Source organism: Sinocyclocheilus grahami, unplaced genomic scaffold, assembly GCF_001515645.1.
Source record: "Sinocyclocheilus grahami isolate Dianchi unplaced genomic scaffold, SAMN03320097.WGS_v1.1 scaffold57.1, whole genome shotgun sequence".
NCBI classification, from domain to species: domain Eukaryota; kingdom Metazoa; phylum Chordata; class Actinopteri; order Cypriniformes; family Cyprinidae; genus Sinocyclocheilus; species Sinocyclocheilus grahami.
The window spans coordinates 2222345-2242690 of record NW_015505236.1 but is presented as its reverse complement, the minus strand read 5'-3'; the positions used below and the strand labels follow the sequence as shown (position 1 = coordinate 2242690).

The window sequence follows — 20346 nt, the reverse complement described above, 5'->3', positions numbered from 1 at the left end:
GACCAAGAAAGAATCGCTTTTACAATAACGATTTAAATAGTTTCCGTGGATAAATTCAGAGAAGTAGTGTTTCGTACACATTTATATTACTGTAGAGGCGTTTGGTAATGGGTATTGGTGGATCGTACGGTAGGTTGGGGCATCTCAGTCAGTATCCACCATGAACATTATTTTTTTTTTCTTATGTAAGTCTCATTGTGTTATTTCTCATTTACATTTTAAATTGTGCGGCTTTAGTATCATATATTGCGTCATTATCATGAATATTAAAAATACCAAGGTCATTGATAAGGCTACAAAAGTTATTTTAGTGATATGATAGCACTGAAATGCATTAATAATTCAATTTAAAATGTAATGAAGTCATCGTAAATATAAATTTTTGCATTACATATTTTTGTAGGAACATGTCATTAGTGTATATATATATATATATATGTATGTATACACACGTGTATCATTTTAACATATTAATCACATAAGAATCATTACATTTGTTTTGGAATTTCAAAGGTAACTATGTGTTCGTGCCTTTTGGTTATTAAAAAATGTGTGCAGATCCAAGTGGTATTCAGGCTTAATATTATATAGATTAAAAATACTTCTGAGAAAGCAATTCATGCTTATGAGACAAAGTATCCAGAAGAGATGCATGAGAAATACTGTGTTACCATACTGTGACAAACAGATAAAGAGTTGGTTTATAAAGGACAATAACAGTGACTGATGACTAATTATCTTGCTAAAATAAGTTTTGTAGCCTTATCTATGACCTTGGGGTATTGTTAATATTCATGATAATTGAGCAATAGTTGTGAATATTAAGAATACTATTGAGGTACTATTTACTCAGCTTTAAAGAGTCAGATAAATGGAGACTAATGCACCATTGGCATGGGACTTTACTTTACAAACCTCTTGTCAAGTTAAATATGGCACTCTTTTATATACATACAAGCAGAGCAGACCTCACACATACAACCATCTCCAAATAACAATTCACATAACGTACAAATATTGAGCACTTATGGCAGTTCAAAAGAGTTACTATTATTATATATTTTCTGGACTGTGTATTGCATTTTGAGAGATCCGTAGCTCACTGATCTGTCTCTTGAGCTGAACAATTTCCTGTTCTTGTTCATCAATCTTGCGTTTCAAACTGTGAACAACCTAAAATAAAGAATACAAACAAAGTTAAAAGATAAACAAAAAAAATTTCTCAAAGCAGCTAAAGTAACTAAAATGTGAATATACATGAACATTTGATTTTTGTTCCATTTTGGGGGTAAAAAAAAAACATTAGAGCCACACATACCATGTCATTGGTGCAGAGGAGGTCACTCTGAAGTAACTGAGATGCACTTGGTCGCATTGAAGGATCAGTGCTGGTCAATAGGGTGATATACTTGGCCAAAAGTGGCCAGTTTTTGGACAGCATGTTAGGGATCTTGCACTGCTGTAGTTCTCCAAGTGTGTGCACACGCTCCATCTCGGTCCCAAATGGATGGAATAACTCAAACGCAATCACTCCTATACTGTACAGATCTGACTGTACAAATGAAACAAACACTGAGCATATGTGCCTAAGATGCAACAGCCACACACTGAAGTACAGCTCAAAAAACAGTAGACTTTACATTATAACAGTTTGTAACTTTACAGTTTCCTTACCTTTGAATCATAGTGAGAACCCTCAAGTTGTTCTGGGGCAGCGTAAACAAAAGTTCCTACTCCACTAGTGTGAGCTGAGTCTAGTGTAAAAAGTGCAACGAGAAATTAGGCTATGTTGCAAGGTTGCATTAAATCACTGCTGCCACCTACTGTTACCTGACAATAAATCAGCAGTAGTTTTGCAACAAATGTAGTAGTTTAACTAAAATAGTTTAACTAAAATAACTGTCGTTTACTCTTGTGAATACAGAAGAGGTCTCACCTGTGTTTACACCTGCTTGAGAGCTGGAGGGCAGCTGCTCATGTTCATCCATTATTAAGTTCCGGCAAGCCAATCCAAAGTCCCCGATCTTCACATGACACTCCGGTCCATGAAGGAAAATGTTTCTCGGCTGTAAAGAAATATGCATTTTAACTTGCAACAAACGGACACTAAAAGCATTTTTTATATTTTTATTACTACACAAATAGAACATCCACAGTAATAAATATCCAAAATTATTATGTTAAACCATTTTAACATATTAATCACATAAGAATCATTACATTTGTTTTGGAATTTCAAAGGTAACTATGTGTTCTTGCCTTTTGGTTATTAAAAAATGTGTGCAGATCCAAGTGGTATTCAGGCTTAATATTATATAGATTAAAAATATTTCTGAGAAAGCAATTCATGCTTATGAGACAAAGTATCCAGAAGAGATGCATGAGAAATACTGTGTTACCATACTGTGACAAACAGATAAAGAGTTGGTTTATAAAGGACAATAACAGTGTTTGTCAAAGTGACTATCTGCAACTAATTTTATTTTGAAATAGTTGATTCTGTTAAATGCCATGCTGACTGTCAAGAGGTATCAAGATCAGTAAATAGAATAAAGAAATTGTCATGGGTAATTTTTTAAGTTATATTTTTGGGCTTTTTATTCCTTTATTATTCAGACAGGACACTAGAGAAATGAAAGGAAAGCACTGGGTAGAGCGAGGGGAGCGGGATTGACATAGGACCTCGAGACGGTAATTGAACTTGGGTAGCCGTGAGCACAGATGCACTGTATAAGTCGGCACACTAACTGCGAGGCTATCGGCGCCAACACTTATGGGTTAAGCATTACAAAATGGATCTGTAAACAAAGCACAAGGTTTGAAATGGTGAAAAGGAAGAGAAATGAAAGGAAAGCACTGGGTAGAGCGAGGGGAGCGGGATTGACATAGGACCTCGAGACGGTAATTGAACTTGGGTAGCCGTGAGCACAGATGCACTGTATAAGTCGGCACACTAACTGCGAGGCTATCGGTGCCAACACTTATGGGTTAAGCATTACAAAATGGATCTGTAAACAAAGCACAAGGTTTGAAATGGTGAAAAGGACAAGCCATTTGCCTACTAAATAATGTCAGACATCAACAAGCTCACTACCTCAGGAGAGAGATTATCTGTTGCTTTGCAAAAGTTCAACCTACTTTGCAAATTGTTGTGCCACACCAGCCCAATATCTGTTATCAAAACACTAGGCCTCCTCCCAAGTAGACTAATGCATATACAGTTCCAAGCCAGACATGTACTAGATATACAGTATGTGGGGTGAACAATACCAAGTTATGCACGCCAACAAAATAAGTACACATACCTTAAGGTCTCTATGCATAATACCACGGGAATGAATGTACTCCACTCCTTCAAGTATTTTCTTTAAAATTTTCAATGCGTGTTCAGAGTCAACTGACTCACAAGGATCTGTGGATCAATGTATGTTATATTTTTGGGCTTTTTATTCCTTTATTATTCAGACAGGACACTAGAGAAATGAAAGGAAAGCACTGGGTAGAGCGAGGGGAGCGGGATTGACATAGGACCTCGAGACGGTAATTGAACTTGGGTAGCCGTGAGCACAGATGCACTGTATAAGTCGGCACACTAACTGCGAGGCTATCGGCGCCAACACTTATGGGTTAAGCATTACAAAATGGATCTGTAAACAAAGCACAAGGTTTGAAATGGTGAAAAGGACAAGCCATTTGCCTACTAAATAATGTCAGACATCAACAAGCTCACTACCTCAGGAGAGAGATTATCTGTTGCTTTGCAAAAGTTCAACCTACTTTGCAAATTGTTGTGCCACACCAGCCAAATATCTGTTATCAAAACACTAGGCCTCCTCCCAAGTAGACTAATGCATATACAGTTCCAAGCCAGACATGTACTAGATATACAGTATGTGGGGTGAACAATACCAAGTTATGCACGCCAACATAATAAGTACACATACCTTAAGGTCTCTATGCATAATACCACGGGAATGAATGTACTCCACTCCTTCAAGTATTTTCTTTAAAATGTTCAATGCGTGTTCAGAGTCAATTGACTCACAAGGATCTGTGGATCAATGTATGGGTTAAAAAATGCTAAAATAATCCAACAATACAATTATATGCTGTGACTGAATGTTAAAAAAATTGTGATTGTATGTCCAAAAAATTCTGGAGATCAGCTTTTCTTGTCTTTCCTGTTCAGCCAATGAGTCATCCAACGCAAAAACAGGAAAAGGGTGTATATAAAGTGACTTCTATATTTATTATATAAATGTTATATAAAGGAAGGGAATCTGAGCAATTTATAAGACATACTTCCAAAAAATACCTATTTAATGGCATTTAAAGAAAAAAGTGCAAACTCCTATGTAAACTCATGAATAAAGTGATCTTACCTACTGACATCAAGAGTCCCTCTGTGATCCTTGAGTTTCTTTCCTGTATCCAGTCTTTCAAAGATCGCTCACACAGCTGCATTTGTATATAAAGCATCAAGTGGAACTGAACCTATAGACAGGAAAGAGAAAAACTGATGAAAAATAAAACATTACAAAATAATTATTTCTCATTTAAATAAATGGTTACATTCAGGGTTTCATGAATCACATACCTCGTGTGCCTGCGTTTCGGACCATTCAGGAGCATCCGTATCAATGGAAGAGTTATTGTTCAATTCCAGTCTGTTTTGACTGAGGTCATCCTCTGAGAGTGTTGAGCTGTCCCATTTAGATGCGGGGCATTTGTTCACTGTAGCACGAGGCTTTCCCAGAAACACACATGGAACAAAGTTTTGTGGGTTGTGGACATTTTTTGGGCAAACAGCATGTCCCATCTCTTCTTTTAAAGTTGAGGGTTTCACTGAGAGGCTCTCTAATGCAACCTGATTTTCTTTGGCTTCTGCTTGTTCAGAATGTTCAAAAACAATGGACGATCCATTGCTGCTGTTAGTGTTTTCCTGTGTGCACCTGAAGCAAGACACATTTTTATATGCTATTGAGAACATGTTACAATTAGTCAATTGTGTTGGGGGAAAAATGTCCAAATCATCTTACCCATCTTTCTGTAAAGGTTTCTCTAATGCTGGAAATGTTTGTGAAACAAGGGATTTTGGATCTAGTGAGTAAAACAGAAAACTACATGCTTGTATCATTTTTCTTTATGCTCAAGAAAATACTGAATAAAAGCAAAGCATGATTCAAATGGATATATCTGCACATCAATACAGCTACTTACTTTTCACTGCAGGCTGAACATGCTCCATCCATGCTGTGTGATATCCAACAATATTGGGATGCTGAAGGCTGGAGAGCACTTTAACCTCTCTAAGAACCTGCAAGGAGATAAAAACAGACGCAATAAGGTATATTATCTCCAAATCATATAGATTTGGTGGGTAAATTGCTACTATAATAACTGAATCTGTGACATACTTTACCTTCATGCAGTCATCTCTTGTTACTTTCTTGATGAGAATTTTTTTCACTGCATATTCCTGGCCATCGAGCTTGTTTATGACCTAAAACAGTGTTACTGTTTTCAGTATGCACCTTTCAAAGTCAAGTGTTTAGAATATTTGGAGTACGATATGATCATAACATCTTCTTACCTTAAACACTTTGCCATAGGATCCTTTACCCAGTGTTGCAGTTTCTTCAAATTCACTAAGGTAACGGGATGTCTGTGCTTGGAAAAGACCATCTTTGGTTCTAGAATAGATAAGTATATCTCAGTTATTTTAAATGTTAATGTACTGTGCACTACCATTCAAAAGTTTTGGGTCAGTAAGACTTTTATTCAGCATATATATACATGCATTAAGTTGATCAAAAGTGACAGTAAAAACATAAATGATGTTACAAATTATCATTTCTATTTTAAATAAATGCTGTTCTTTTGAACTTTAAATAAATAATAATTAAACAAGAATCAAAATTTACACAAAAATATTAAGAAGCACATTTGATTTTTTTTACCATTGATATATTTTATGAGCACCCAATCAGCATATTAGAATGATTTCTAAAGGATTGTGTGATATTGAAGACTAGAGTAATGGCTGCTGAAAACAGGATTAAATTACATTTTAAAACATATTAATGTACAAATAAATGCAGCCTTTGTGACTATAAGAGATTCTTTCATAAACATTAAAAAATCAGATCCCATTTGACCCAAAGCCTTTGAACAGTACTGTATTACAAAGTAATGTAAGTGGAGCTGCTACAAGTGTAAAAGTTTTCACCTTAGGTTCTGGCCTTCTGTACTCAAGTATCTATGTTCCTGCAGAATCCAAAAGATAAACAGGTCTTTTTTTCCCGTTTTTGTTCATGAAAGCAACAGCTGGATAGACCTCATTAAGAAAAATGAAATCGATGATGAATTCTGTTGGATTACCTGGGGGAAGAGTGATGAGCTGGTCGCATGCAGGAGCTCTGTGAATGCCCGGTTATGCTGTAGTCTGACGGTACTAAACTCCTCACTGATAGCCAGTGGAGACAGGAGGTTCATGGCAGCTAAACGCTGGCCTATCACTGAAACAGAAGGTATTCAAGAAAACTAAATTTACAGTTTTTCTGAATTGCTAAAACACATTTCTTGAAACCATCACTCAGTTTCTCAAAACCTTAAACACAAATCCAAATGTGTGTGTGTGTGTGTGTGTAGGAGGACTTAATCTATGTTGCAGGCAGGCAATGGGGAAAAAAACCCTCTGATGTGGTGGATGCAGCCTTGATAAGACAGCACGTCTACCACAGGCCTGTTCTTCCACCCTAACGTAGTAGTCTTACAATTCTACACAATATTCTCTTCCACACTTCTTTTGTTGTTCTTTTGAACTTTCCAACTGATTATGGTAGCCACAGAGAATCTGCTCAAATTAGGTTGAACTCTTTGTGCTCCCTCTGTCATTCCATGCAAAAGAACATGGTCTATAACAGTAGCTCTAATTTCATCTGAAAAAACTGTTCTTAATCTTGCTCTTCCTCGTCCATCTCTCCCTTCAGCTCATATAAGCACTCTTCCTCTACCTCTCAGATTAAAGCAAGCGTGAACAATTTTTAATTATTGTGTGTGCCATATAGGGATGGGCGATACCGCTTATTTTGTTTTCAATACGATACCGATATTTTTCAAGGCAGTATCATCGATATCGATACCGATTCGATACTTCTGAACTAAACTTTTAAATTATGAAATGTATTAAATTATTAAGAGTAAAATGGGTAATGATAAGCACTTAACTTTATGTTTAAAAGGCATTTTAACATTCAATATGCCTTAATTGTAACTTATTAAGTTATATTTTTGTTTACACATGGTTCAAATATGTTTTATTGTTTACACATGATTCAAATCTATAAATACTACAGTTGAACTATGGTCACTTTAGTAAAACCATGGTTCATTTTCATAAGGGACTGCCAGTGACCGGCTGTTGCATGCATAAAATGCAACCTTTTTATTCTGACAATGTATGATTTCTATTAACATTGCAGAATAGAACATGATCTATATTATCTTTCCATGTTCAATTTAAATAACTGTAATTGCACAAACTATGTAGGCTACAATTTCAGTTTGTTTATTGTGAAATAACTCTGTCCTTCTGTCCTCTGATAAGCATTGCTCAGGGCTGCCGTTCCCAAAAGCTTTAATGCTTTCTTATGATACTTTTGGGAGATGCAGCCCTGTTTGAATGCACTGTCAGAAGTGAGTGAACGCTCTCTCTGATTGATTAGGTCTGTCTTGCAACATTTGCGTGTCCAGATGAGCAGGAAAATAGTTCTATCCTACACAATTACTCGCTAACAAAGGTTATTCGTCCAAATCAATGCATATTGAACACATTTTTTTTGTTTGTTAAATTAACAAAATCACTGGTAAATAAAACACACCTTAGTATCGTTATTTTTTGTTCGAGTATTGATACTTTCGATATTCGTGGCAGTATCGATATATCGATACTTTGGATCGATACGCCCATCCCTATATATCAATTTGAGCCGGATTCAGACCCCGAGAATATTGAAAAAGAGGATCGCGCAGAACCTTTGCACGTACGGATATTGCAAGACATATTAGAGTGGTAACGTTATTGTTGTTTTTTTTGGCTAAATCGATGTCAAAAACCGCTTAAAAATAACTGCATTTACCATGTACAGATAAGTGCAACGGTAATATGTATTATGTTTATTGTTCTTTAATTTTAACATTCTAACATGAATTGCAGTGAAACTGTTATACAGTTGAATTTATTTATACCACAGTCTCATAACTGAAGTGTAAATTCTGCAGATTACATCATTGTCCAGTATTGATGCACTCAACCAAGCGTTCTAACCACGACCTCGCCCCTCCCCACCCCCCAACCATTCTAATTTCCATAGCCGGGAATTATTTTGTGATATCTTTGTGATATCACAAAACCTGGAAATAGCGCTGTAGTCCAAACGAGCCGTTTGTTGTAGTTCTTGAAAAGGGATTTTTAAAAAAAACGAAATATCTCCCTTTGGCGTGGACTTTGAGATTTGTAACTTTGTATATCTTTTTATGCCCAAACTTTTATGCAAAAAAGAGTGAATGAGATCTGCAAACAGTGTCTAAACTGCCTGAACTTGTTAAAGGTTTTGCAGAAAGAGAGATTTATTTGACAAATTGGTTTTGGCTATTGAGAATTTGGTTCAGAGTCTTAGAAAATGTGAAAAACTGTAAGACAAATAACAGAAATATCAGTATCAACTTACCCTTAAACAGCATGCGCGAGCGTGTAGGATCATGCTCGTAAACAAAGCACAAGTGTTCCAGTAGAGATCCCAGCAGCAGTTGGTTGGGAATGACAGAGGCAAATTCCTGGATCGATGGATACTGTCTCCCCGCCAGCAACACTTCACAGTTATTGTCCGAGTCTGAGGCTGCATTTATATGACAAATAAAAAGGTGAATACTAGCCTGTTATGTTTGACTATTTTTGAATATCAAATTCACAAAATAAGCGAAAACTAACCAAACTGAGTCTAAAACGACTTGGATTGGAGATTACTTACCTTGTGCAATAACTTTGGCAATTAAAGCCATAATGTCATTCTCCTCTGACTCCATTTACTGTAGACACCAAGCATTTATGGTACTCACTTAACAGCTGAGCAAATAGAAATATACCAATGCTGCATCTTGAGTGTACAGTAGGGGTGGGTAAGGTCTAAGTAACTTATCAGCTTGAAACATTTTCAAGCTACCCCCCACACCCCTAAGAAATCCCACAGAAGAAATATTAGGGAGGAGGGACATCTTAAAACTGCATTAATTGAATTTAATTATTTAGGCATACTACATACTACTGTCCACATGATACTTAATGTCATTAACATACAAAAAGAGTAAATGGCATTAATACTTGGCTTATAAACCCAAATTCATGAATGAAAGGGGCTGCACATAATATTGCAGTGGACTCACTATCAAACTGGACGTCCTCCTCCGTATCTGTCAGGCTGAATATCCCTCCTCTTGGTCCTCTGTCTTGAGTGGAAAGGCCCTGTTGGATATGAAAGCTACGGCTGTTAACAGTAGAAACTGCACTGCTACTCGAACTTTCTTCAGCCATGACTCTCTCTGTTGTGTGAAACATGATGTTTTGCTAACAGACACTTCTGTTCAAGGTTATTCGTCCAAATCAATGCATATTGAACACATTTTTTTTGTTTGTTAAATTAACAAAATCACTGGTAAATAAAACACACCTTAGTATAGTTAATTTTTGTTCGAGTATTGATACTTTCGATATTCGTGGCAGTATTGATATATCGATACTTTGGATCGATACGCCCATCCCTATATATCAATTTGAGCCGGATTCAGACCCCGAGAATATTCAACAAGAGGATCGCGCAAAACCTTTGCACGTACGGATATTGCAAGACATATTAGAGTGGTAACGTTATTGTTGTTTTTTTTGGCTAAATCGATGTCAAAAACCGCTTAAAAATAACTGCATTTACCATGTACAGATAAGTGCAACGGTAATATGTATTATGTTTATTGTTCTTTAATTCTAACATTCTAACATGAATTGCAGTGAAACTGTTATACATTTGAATTTATTTATACCACAGTCTCATAACTGAAGTGTAAATTCTGCAGATTACATCATTGTCCAGTATTGATGCACTCAACCAAGCGTTCTAACCACGACCTCGCCCCTCCCCACCCCCCAACCATTCTAATTTCCATAGCCGGGAATTATTTTGTGATATCTTTGTGATATCACAAAACCTGGAAATAGCGCTGTAGTCCAAACGAGCCGTTTGTTGTAGTTCTTGAAAAGGGATTTTTAAAAAAAACGAAATATCTCCCTTTGGCGTGGACTTTGAGATTTGTCTTTTTTATGTTTATGCAAAAAAGAGTGAATGAGATCTGCAAACAGTGTCTAAACTGCCTGAACTTGTTAAAGGTTTTGCGGTTTTGCAGATTTATTTGACAAATTGGTTTTGGCTATTGAGAATTTGGTTCAGAGTCTTAGAAAATGTGAAAAACTGTAAGACAAATAACAGAAATATCAGTATCAACTTACCCTTAAACAGCATGCGCGAGCGTGTAGGATCATGCTCGTAAACAAAGCACAAGTGTTCCAGTAGAGATCCCAGCAGCAGTTGGTTGGGAATGACAGAGGCAAATTCCTGGATCGATGGATACTGTCTCCCCGCCAGCAACACTTCACAGTTATTGTCCGAGTCTGAGGCTGCATTTATATGACAAATAAAAAGGTGAATACTAGCCTGTTATGTTTGACTATTTTTGAATATCAAATTCACAAAATAAGCGAAAACTAACCAAACTGAGTCTAAAACGACTTGGATTGGAGATTACTTACCTTGTGCAATAACTTTGGCAATTAAAGCCATAATGTCATTCTCCTCTGACTCCATTTACTGTAGACACCAAGCATTTATGGTACTCACTTAACAGCTGAGCAAATAGAAATATACCAATGCTGCATCTTGAGTGTACAGTAGGGGTGGGTAAGGTCTAAGTAACTTATCAGCTTGAAACATTTTCAAGCTACCCCCCACACCCCTAAGAAATCCCACAGAAGAAATATTAGGGAGGAGGGACATCTTAAAACTGCATTAATTGAATTTAATTATTTAGGCATACTACATACTACTGTCCACATGATACTTAATGTCATTAACATACAAAAAGAGTAAATGGCATTAATACTTGGCTTATAAACCCAAATTCATGAATGAAAGGGGCTGCACATAATATTGCAGTGGACTCACTATCAAACTGGACGTCCTCCTCCGTATCTGTCAGGCTGAATATCCCTCCTCTTGGTCCTCTGTCTTGAGTGGAAAGGCCCTGTTGGATATGAAAGCTACGGCTGTTAACAGTAGAAACTGCACTGCTACTCGAACTTTCTTCAGCCATGACTCTCTCTGTTGTGTGAAACATGATGTTTTGCTAACAGACACTTCTGTGATGTCAAAAACCGCTTAAAAATAACTGCATTTACCATGTACAGATAAGTGCAACGGTAATATGTATTATGTTTATTGTTCTTTAATTTTAACATTCTAACATGAATTGCAGTGAAACTGTTATACAGTTGAATTTATTTATACCACAGTCTCATAACTGAAGTGTAAATTCTGCAGATTACATCATTGTCCAGTATTGATGCACTCAACCAAGCGTTCTAACCACGACCTCGCCCCTCCCCACCCCCCAACCATTCTAATTTCCATAGCCGGGAATTATTTTGTGATATCTTTGTGATATCACAAAACCTGGAAATAGCGCTGTAGTCCAAACGAGCCGTTTGTTGTAGTTCTTGAAAAGGGATTTTTAAAAAAAACGAAATATCTCCCTTTGGCGTGGACTTTGAGATTTGTAACTTTGTATATCTTTTTATGCCCAAACTTTTATGCAAAAAAGAGTGAATGAGATCTGCAAACAGTGTCTAAACTGCCTGAACTTGTTAAAGGTTTTGCAGAAAGAGAGATTTATTTGACAAATTGGTTTTGGCTATTGAGAATTTGGTTCAGAGTCTTAGAAAATGTGAAAAACTGTAAGACAAATAACAGAAATATCAGTATCAGTATCAACTTACCCTTAAACAGCATGCGCGAGCGTGTAGGATCATGCTCGTAAACAAAGCACAAGTGTTCCAGTAGAGATCCCAGCAGCAGTTGGTTGGGAATGACAGAGGCAAATTCCTGGATCGATGGATACTGTCTCCCCGCCAGCAACACTTCACAGTTATTGTCCGAGTCTGAGGCTGCATTTATATGACAAATAAAAAGGTGAATACTAGCCTGTTATGTTTGACTATTTTTGAATATCAAATTCACAAAATAAGCGAAAACTAACCAAACTGAGTCTAAAACGACTTGGATTGGAGATTACTTACCTTGTGCAATAACTTTGGCAATTAAAGCCATAATGTCATTCTCCTCTGACTCCATTTACTGTAGACACCAAGCATTTATGGTACTCACTTAACAGCTGAGCAAATAGAAATATACCAATGCTGCATCTTGAGTGTACAGTAGGGGTGGGTAAGGTCTAAGTAACTTATCAGCTTGAAACATTTTCAAGCTACCCCCCACACCCCTAAGAAATCCCACAGAAGAAATATTAGGGAGGAGGGACATCGGGACATCTTATTAATTGAATTTAATTATTTAGGCATACTACTTTGACAGATTGTCCACATGATACTTAATGTCATTAACTCATTAACAGAGTAAATGGCATTAATACTTGGCTTATAAACCCAAATTCATGAATGAAAGGGGCTGCACATAATATTGCAGTGGACTCACTATCAAACTGGACGTCCTCCTCCGTATCTGTCAGGCTGAATATCCCTCCTCTTGGTCCTCTGTCTTGAGTGGAAAGGCCCTGTTGGATATGAAAGCTACGGCTGTTAACAGTAGAAACTGCACTGCTACTCGAACTTTCTTCAGCCATGACTCTCTCTGTTGTGTGAAACATGATGTTTTGCTAACAGACACTTCTGTTCATCCCATTCAGAAGGGCCAAAGTTAAAAATCCAGCCCTTTTAATTTGGCAAACCCCACTTACAAGATTTAAAACTGGCCGAATAAAAATACCACTGTAAACCGACAGTAACCTGCCATGTTTCTACGGACAGGAGTTAGGAAGTATCTCTAAATTACTATCATTTGATGATGTGATGAACAACTCGTGACACTATGCATCTGAACATTAATCGAATAATCATTTATGTATTGATTGTAGTTTCTACATACCTTTCTCTCCATAAATAACACAGGTTAAAAGACAATGACAATAACAATGTTTTCGTCATTTTCGGCTAATACTAGATCTGAACTTTTTACATAGTCCCTACTCAGGCAACAACGCGCAAGATGATGAAACGTTTCAAAATAAAACATTAAAATCGGTACTTTAGTTTTATTACAATGCTTCACAATCTGATACGTCAATAAAATTAACCGATCAACAAACAATGAGAATATCAAGCCATTTGTGGAAACCGGGAATTATTTTGTGATATCTTTGTGATATCACAAAACCTGGAAATAGCGCTGTAGTCCAAACGAGCCGTTTGTTGTAGTTCTTGAAAAGGGATTTTTAAAAAAAACGAAATATCTCCCTTTGGCGTGGACTTTGAGATTTGTAACTTTGTATATCTTTTTATGCCCAAACTTTTATGCAAAAAAGAGTGAATGAGATCTGCAAACAGTGTCTAAACTGCCTGAACTTGTTAAAGGTTTTGCAGAAAGAGAGATTTATTTGACAAATTGGTTTTGGCTATTGAGAATTTGGTTCAGAGTCTTAGAAAATGTGAAAAACTGTAAGACAAATAACAGAAATATCAGTATCAGTATCAACTTACCCTTAAACAGCATGCGCGAGCGTGTAGGATCATGCTCGTAAACAAAGCACAAGTGTTCCAGTAGAGATCCCAGCAGCAGTTGGTTGGGAATGACAGAGGCAAATTCCTGGATCGATGGATACTGTCTCCCCGCCAGCAACACTTCACAGTTATTGTCCGAGTCTGAGGCTGCATTTATATGACAAATAAAAAGGTGAATACTAGCCTGTTATGTTTGACTATTTTTGAATATCAAATTCACAAAATAAGCGAAAACTAACCAAACTGAGTCTAAAACGACTTGGATTGGAGATTACTTACCTTGTGCAATAACTTTGGCAATTAAAGCCATAATGTCATTCTCCTCTGACTCCATTTACTGTAGACACCAAGCATTTATGGTACTCACTTAACAGCTGAGCAAATAGAAATATACCAATGCTGCATCTTGAGTGTACAGTAGGGGTGGGTAAGGTCTAAGTAACTTATCAGCTTGAAACATTTTCAAGCTACCCCCCACACCCCTAAGAAATCCCACAGAAGAAATATTAGGGAGGAGGGACATCTTAAAACTGCATTAATTGAATTTAATTATTTAGGCATACTACTTTGACAGATTGTCCACATGATACTTAATGTCATTAACATACAAAAAGAGTAAATGGCATTAATACTTGGCTTATAAACCCAAATTCATGAATGAAAGGGGCTGCACATAATATTGCAGTGGACTCACTATCAAACTGGACGTCCTCCTCCGTATCTGTCAGGCTGAATATCCCTCCTCTTGGTCCTCTGTCTTGAGTGGAAAGGCCCTGTTGGATATGAAAGCTACGGCTGTTAACAGTAGAAACTGCACTGCTACTCGAACTTTCTTCAGCCATGACTCTCTCTGTTGTGTGAAACATGATGTTTTGCTAACAGACACTTCTGTTCATCCCATTCAGAAGGGCCAAAGTTAAAAATCCAGCCCTTTTAATTTGGCAAACCCCACTTACAAGATTTAAAACTGGCCGAATAAAAATACCACTGTAAACCGACAGTAACCTGCCATGTTTCTACGGACAGGAGTTAGGAAGTATCTCTAAATTACTATCATTTGATGATGTGATGAACAACTCGTGACACTATGCATCTGAACATTAATCGAATAATCATTTATGTATTGATTGTAGTTTCTACATACCTTTCTCTCCATAAATAACACAGGTTAAAAGACAATGACAATAACAATGTTTTCGTCATTTTCGGCTAATACTAGATCTGAACTTTTTACATAGTCCCTACTCAGGCAACAACGCGCAAGATGATGAAATGTTTCAAAATAAAACATTAAAATCGGTACTTTAGTTTTATTACAATGCTTCACAATCTGATACGTCAATAAAATTAACCGATCAACAAACAATGAGAATATCAAGCCATTTGTGGAAAATGTCATTCCGAGCATACTTCAAAGGAAAAATAAGACGCGTTAAGTTACAAATTAACTTATGTACAAAGTAATAAAACGAAAAGGCGAAACAGTAAAGGCGTTGATCATGATCACATGCTACGCAAAACATGTGGTGACCTGACGTTGTGCGTCACCCCGCGGGAAACGGCCACAGAGCGGCAGAGAGTGCGCATGTTTATTTCATATATGAAATACTGAAGTTTATAGTTTATCAGAACTACTCCCTTGTCGAAGCATTGGTTTTTCACACTGAGCAATGAAAACACATTCAATTCCCGCTTCTTGTTTGACTGAGTACCGCAGGGAGCAAAAGCTATCAAAACGCCCAGAATGCAACTCTTAAATTAAGCTTCCGTGACTGATACCATATATATTGCTCCAGAAAAAAATGTCAGACTCAAGGTAAGTGTTTATTGCTTTGCATATTCTTTTCAGTAGTTTGCTACATTATAACAACGAAAAATAACAAAAGAATAGACTAGTGATATTATCTGCTATGCTGGACGTACTGTTTACTAAAGTATTGTACAGTACTGTTGCTACTGCTTCCTTTCATATTCTGACTTTTACATTCCTAGCACAGGTTCTGCTGGAGCTATAAAGGCAATAGACAAACAGTCTGTGCATCAGATCTGCTCTGGACAGGTGGTGCTGAGCCTGGCCACAGCTGTGAAAGAGCTGGTGGAGAACAGCATTGATGCAGGTGCCACTAATGTATGTGAGCTCAAGGGATGACAGCATGAGGAAACATTGCATTTGAGGTTATGCTGCATTTGGTCAAGCGTTTTGTTTTCATACAGATGTCAAGCTAAAAGACAATGGAACAGAGTTGGTGGAAGTTTCCGACAATGGAAAAGGCGCTGCGGAGCAAAACTTTGAGGGACTAAGTAAGTTGTCTTGTGAACATCAGAGATAAAAGACTGTGGTATGCTTACACTTCCAGTCAAAAGTTTGGGATAATTGATTTTTTAAAAGGTTTTTGAAAGATGTTGCTTATGCTGACCAAGTCTGCATTTATTTATATTTTTAATATATTTTAAAATGTATTAATTTATTCCTGTGACCACTTATTTCCAGCAGCCATTACTCCAGTATTCAGTGTCACATGATCTTTCAGAAATCATTCTAATATGCTAATTTTTGCTCAAGAAATATTTCTTCTTCTTATTATTATTATCAATGTTGAAAACAGTTTTTGCTGCTTAAAGGGGTCATATGATGCTATTTTTGACGCGTTACTCTACGCAGCTCAAAACTCTGAATTTGAACAGTCAATAACAAATACTTAAACTAATAACAAAACATACCCTTTAATATTTTTGTGGAAACCAAATGATTTCTGAAGGATCAGGTGAAACTGAAGATCTGGAGTAGTGGCTGCAGAAAATTCAGCTTTGCCATCACAGGCATAAATTATGGTTTAAAATATATTAAAATAGAAAACAGTTATTTTAGATTGCAATACTATTTCACAATATTATTGTTTTTATTACTGTATTTTTGATCAAATAAATTCAGCCTTGGTGAGCATGAGAGACTTCTTTCAAAAACATTATAAAATCAAAATCTTTTTTTTTTTTTTTTTGACCAGTAGTAACTTATTTTTGTCCTTTCAACTTTTGCCCAGTAAGGCAAGGCAAGTTTATTTATATAGCACATTTCATACACAATGGTAATTCAAAGTGATTTACACAAAAGGAAGTAAAATAATCATAAAAAATAATCACAACAATAAAACAACGAATTTAAAAACTTTTAAAATGATTTAAAAATTGATTTAAACAACAGTTAAAAATAGAAAAGGATTATATATGAAATACAGTGCAATCAGTTTGGACGTAGCACAGTGCTCATTGAATAAATGCACAGCTAAACAGATGAGTTTTGAGTCTGGATTTAAATGTGGCTAATGTTTTAGCACATCTGATCTCTTCTGGAAGCTGGTTCCAGCTGCAGGTGGCATAATAGCTAAAAGCAGACTCCTTGTTTTGTGTAAAACCTTGGTGTTTCTAACTGACTTGATCCTAATGATCTGAGTGGACTGTTAGGTTTATATTCAGTGAGCATATCTGCAATTTATTTAGGTCCTAGGCCATTGAGTGATTTATAAACGAGTACTTTAAATAGTAATTTATAAGTACTTTAAAATCAATCCTAAATATAACTGTAAGCCAGTGTAAGGACCTGAGGACTGGTGTGATATGCTCAGATTTTCTGGTTCTAGTCAGAATCCCAGCAGCGTTCTGGATGAGCTGCAGCTGTCTAATGGTCTTGGGAAGGCCAGTGAGGAGATCATTACAATAGTCTACCCTGCTGGTGATAAAGGCATGAACAAGTTTCTCCAAGTCTTGACTGGAAACAAAAAGTCCACATGTCATGGACGTCCACTTAGACTTATGCTCTCCTATACTCATATAATAACCTCTCCCTTCTAAGTATGACATGAACCATTTGAGTACCATCCCAGAAAGCCCGACCCAGGTTTCCAGTCTCTCCAGAAGTATGTTATGATCAACAGTGTCAAACACAGCACTAAGATGTAGTAGTACCAGCACTGATATTTTGCCAGATTCAGAATTAAAGCAAATATCATTTATTATCTTAATGAGCGCCATCTCTGTGCTGTGATGCGGTCAAAAACCAGATTGAAAATTGTCTAGGTATCCATTTGAGTTTAAGTAGTTGTTCAGCTGATTTAAAAACTACCTTTTCAATAATCTTGCCTATAAAAGGAAGATTTGATATTGGCCTATAGTTGCTCAATATGGTGTTATCAAGATTGCTCTTTTTCAGAAGGGGCTAATCAACTGCAGTTTTCAGGGAGTTTGGAAAAGTCCCAGAAAGAAGTGAGGCGTTCACCACTTCTAAGAGATCTGCTTCTAAACAGTTAAGCACACTTGAAAAAAGTTGTGGGAAGTGTGTCAAGATAGCAGGTTGACGATTTAAGGTGCTGTACTATTTCTTCCAAAATTTTGCTGTCAATTGCTGATCTGCTTCTAAACAGTTAAGCACACTTGAAAAAAGTTGTGGGAATGTGTCAAGATAGCAGGTTGACGATTTAAGGTGCTGTACTATTTCTTCCAAAATTTTGCTGTCAATTGCTTCAAAAACAGACATAGTAACTTATTTTTGAAATTGCGGTTGAATCTGTCTGACCTCTGCATAACTTGAGGATCGCCTGATAGCTTATCAGTGGTGACTGTCAGTTAATGTACATATGGCAGAAATATGGGACCTTTAAAATCTTAGAAAAATCTGAGAAAAGTACATAAATAGGGAGCAAAGCAGTAAGCAAAAGCGTCCGAACAGTAGCGAAGCCGGAAGAAAGGTAGTAACTTATTTGTGTTATTTCAACTTTTGCAGCTTTAAAGCATCACACCTCTAAACTAAAAGATTTTTCAGACTTTATTCATGTGGATAACTTGATACAGTATTAACTTATTTGTGTCCTTTCAACTTTTGCAGCTTTAAAACATCACACCTCTAAACTCTAGATTTTTCAGACTTGATACATGTGGAGACATTTGGGTTCCGTGGTGAAGCTCTGAGCTCACTTTGTGCTCTTAGGTAACACCTAAGATTTGGATTTGTCCTCTTAACTCTTACAGTATGAGTATTATGATAATATTATTATAGTACAGAGATGATCTCACAGTTGTTCATGCTTTGATATCTTGTTTTAGTAATCTCTTTATTAATCTTTCTAGTCACTAGTGCTTTCTTAATTTACACTGTTTTATATGATCGCAGTGATCTTAGTGTTGTGACCTGCCATGAAAGCACTCAGATCGGAGCTCGGCTGGTGTATGACCATGATGGTCGTCTCACTCAGCGTGTGCCACATCCCCATCAGCATGGCACTACTGTCACTCTGCAGAAGCTCTTCTTCACATTGCCTGTTCGACACAAGGAGTTCCAACGTAACATCAAAAAGGTCAGCTGGGAGATACTTGGGAACATGGATTTGTACACATATTAAGGAAGAAATTAACTAGAGTTTCTTCGCAGGAATATCCCAAGATAATTTTCGTCTTGCAGTCCTACTGCATCATCTCCACTGGTGTGCGTATTACATGCACCAACCAGATGGGACAAGGCAAGCGCACCACAGTATTATGCACCAGTGGCAGTAACAGCATGAGAGACAACATTGGAGCTGTGTTTGGACCTAAACAGGTGAGAATGACCTATTCTTTGTAGTGGATAATTTAAGAAGATCAATTCTGACACCAAAATTGACAAACGGAACACACTTTGTTATATTATCATATTAAAGTATATGTATTATTATTTATCCCAGTTGTTTGAGTGTAATATGTTATTTCACATTTATACTTGACCACAGCTACAAAGTTTGATTCCCTTCCAACAAATATCTCCCAATGAATCAATTAAGGAAGACTATGGCCTTGGTGGGGTAGATGTTCCTAAAGACCTTTTCAGGTAAGTTTTTCTGTGTAAACATATTCATTTGTTTGTCCACTAAAGATTCACTTATTACCAATTTTTTCAAATAAGGTAATGAAAATCATTTTATAACTCGGAATATTCCTGTGTAAAGTGATGGTTATTGATATTATTAAATTCTAGCATTGATGGATTTGTGTCACATACGGATCATGGTGTTGGTCGAAGTGCTACTGATAGATAGTTCTTCTTTATCAATAAAAGACCCTGTGATCCAGTAAAGGTGTGTTCTTTTTATTTAAGTATGCTTTATTGTCTTTATACTTATATGTAATAAGTATGACATCCTCATTTCTTATTTATTTTTTTATTTTTTGTAAGATTTGCAGGTTTCTAAGCTTGTGAATGAGGTTTATCACATGTACAATAGGCATCAATACCCTTTTGTCACTCTAAACATCACTGTTGCTTCAGGTAAGACTTGACAGAACAATAAAGAAATTAAGTTATAATATATAAAAGATATATATCACAGGATATACGTATATCACAGATTCCACAAAGATGTAAGCAGCTGTTTTCTTGGGCAGTAATGGCTGCTGAAAATTCTGATTTGCAATCACAGAAA

At 36.6% G+C, this 20346-nt stretch overlaps 3 protein-coding genes, 1 long non-coding RNA gene and 1 pseudogene across 6 annotated transcripts; 2 read left to right on the top strand and 3 right to left on the bottom strand.

Moving 5' to 3' along the window:
* Window positions 1–892: 892 nt before the first annotated feature.
* Window positions 893–9635, bottom strand: LOC107584129 (eukaryotic translation initiation factor 2-alpha kinase 1). 3 transcript variants are annotated; one of them, XM_016270602.1, is made up of 16 exons: window positions 9445–9512; window positions 9033–9090; window positions 8733–8900; window positions 6382–6518; window positions 6230–6267; window positions 5594–5693; window positions 5423–5503; window positions 5221–5317; window positions 5040–5100; window positions 4598–4952; window positions 4383–4494; window positions 3306–3412; window positions 1937–2066; window positions 1675–1754; window positions 1319–1552; window positions 893–1173 (listed from the first exon to the last, which is right to left on the bottom strand). In XM_016270602.1, exons 2-16 carry the CDS (start codon window positions 9085–9087, stop codon window positions 1054–1056), a joined length of 1875 nt encoding a protein of 624 aa, XP_016126088.1. In that variant the 5' UTR covers window positions 9088–9090; window positions 9445–9512; the 3' UTR covers window positions 893–1053. The 3 variants fall into 3 exon arrangements, with proteins under 3 accessions (XP_016126088.1, XP_016126086.1, XP_016126087.1); XM_016270600.1 differs by lacking the exon at window positions 9033–9090 and having other exon boundaries at window positions 9445–9635; XM_016270601.1 differs by lacking the exon at window positions 9033–9090 and having other exon boundaries at window positions 8733–8861; window positions 9445–9635.
* Window positions 7768–9698, top strand: LOC107584131 (uncharacterized). Its single transcript, XR_001609109.1, has 2 exons — window positions 7768–7802; window positions 9648–9698. It is a non-coding gene; the product is annotated as an uncharacterized lncRNA (long non-coding RNA).
* Window positions 9699–12039: 2341 nt separating this feature from the next.
* On the bottom strand, window positions 12040–13439 carry LOC107584190 (eukaryotic translation initiation factor 2-alpha kinase 1-like). Its single transcript, XM_016270695.1, has 4 exons — window positions 13266–13439; window positions 12816–12894; window positions 12101–12268; window positions 12040–12056 (listed from the first exon to the last, which is right to left on the bottom strand). The coding sequence occupies exons 1-4, from the start codon at window positions 13275–13277 to the stop codon at window positions 12040–12042; spliced, it is 276 nt and encodes a 91-aa protein (XP_016126181.1). The 5' UTR covers window positions 13278–13439.
* Window positions 13440–13815: 376 nt separating this feature from the next.
* On the bottom strand, window positions 13816–15184 carry LOC107584189 (eukaryotic translation initiation factor 2-alpha kinase 1-like). The gene is made up of 4 exons (XM_016270694.1): window positions 15042–15184; window positions 14592–14670; window positions 13877–14044; window positions 13816–13832 (listed from the first exon to the last, which is right to left on the bottom strand). Exons 1-4 carry the CDS (start codon window positions 15051–15053, stop codon window positions 13816–13818), a joined length of 276 nt encoding a protein of 91 aa, XP_016126180.1. The 5' UTR covers window positions 15054–15184.
* Window positions 15185–15427: 243 nt separating this feature from the next.
* LOC107584130 (mismatch repair endonuclease PMS2-like) overlaps window positions 15428–20346 on the top strand; it is a 19088-nt pseudogene continuing 14169 nt past the window's right edge.

Excerpts from the sequence above, each read along its gene's own strand:
- LOC107584129 (XM_016270600.1), bottom strand. The coding sequence starts at position 9,616 with ATGTTTCACACAACAGAGAGAGTCATGGCTGAAGAAAGTTCGAGTAGC. Across the intron at positions 6,268-6,381 it reads GCTCATCACTCTTCCCCCAG|GAACATAGATACTTGAGTAC; the intron begins GTAATCCAACAG and ends TGGATTCTGCAG. Across the intron at positions 1,553-1,674 it reads GTTCTCACTATGATTCAAAG|TCAGATCTGTACAGTATAGG; the intron begins GTAAGGAAACTG and ends TCATTTGTACAG.
- LOC107584189 (XM_016270694.1), bottom strand. Across the intron at positions 14,045-14,591 it reads GGAGGACGTCCAGTTTGATA|CCTCAGACTCGGACAATAAC; the intron begins GTGAGTCCACTG and ends ATATAAATGCAG.
- LOC107584190 (XM_016270695.1), bottom strand. Across the intron at positions 12,269-12,815 it reads GGAGGACGTCCAGTTTGATA|CCTCAGACTCGGACAATAAC; the intron begins GTGAGTCCACTG and ends ATATAAATGCAG.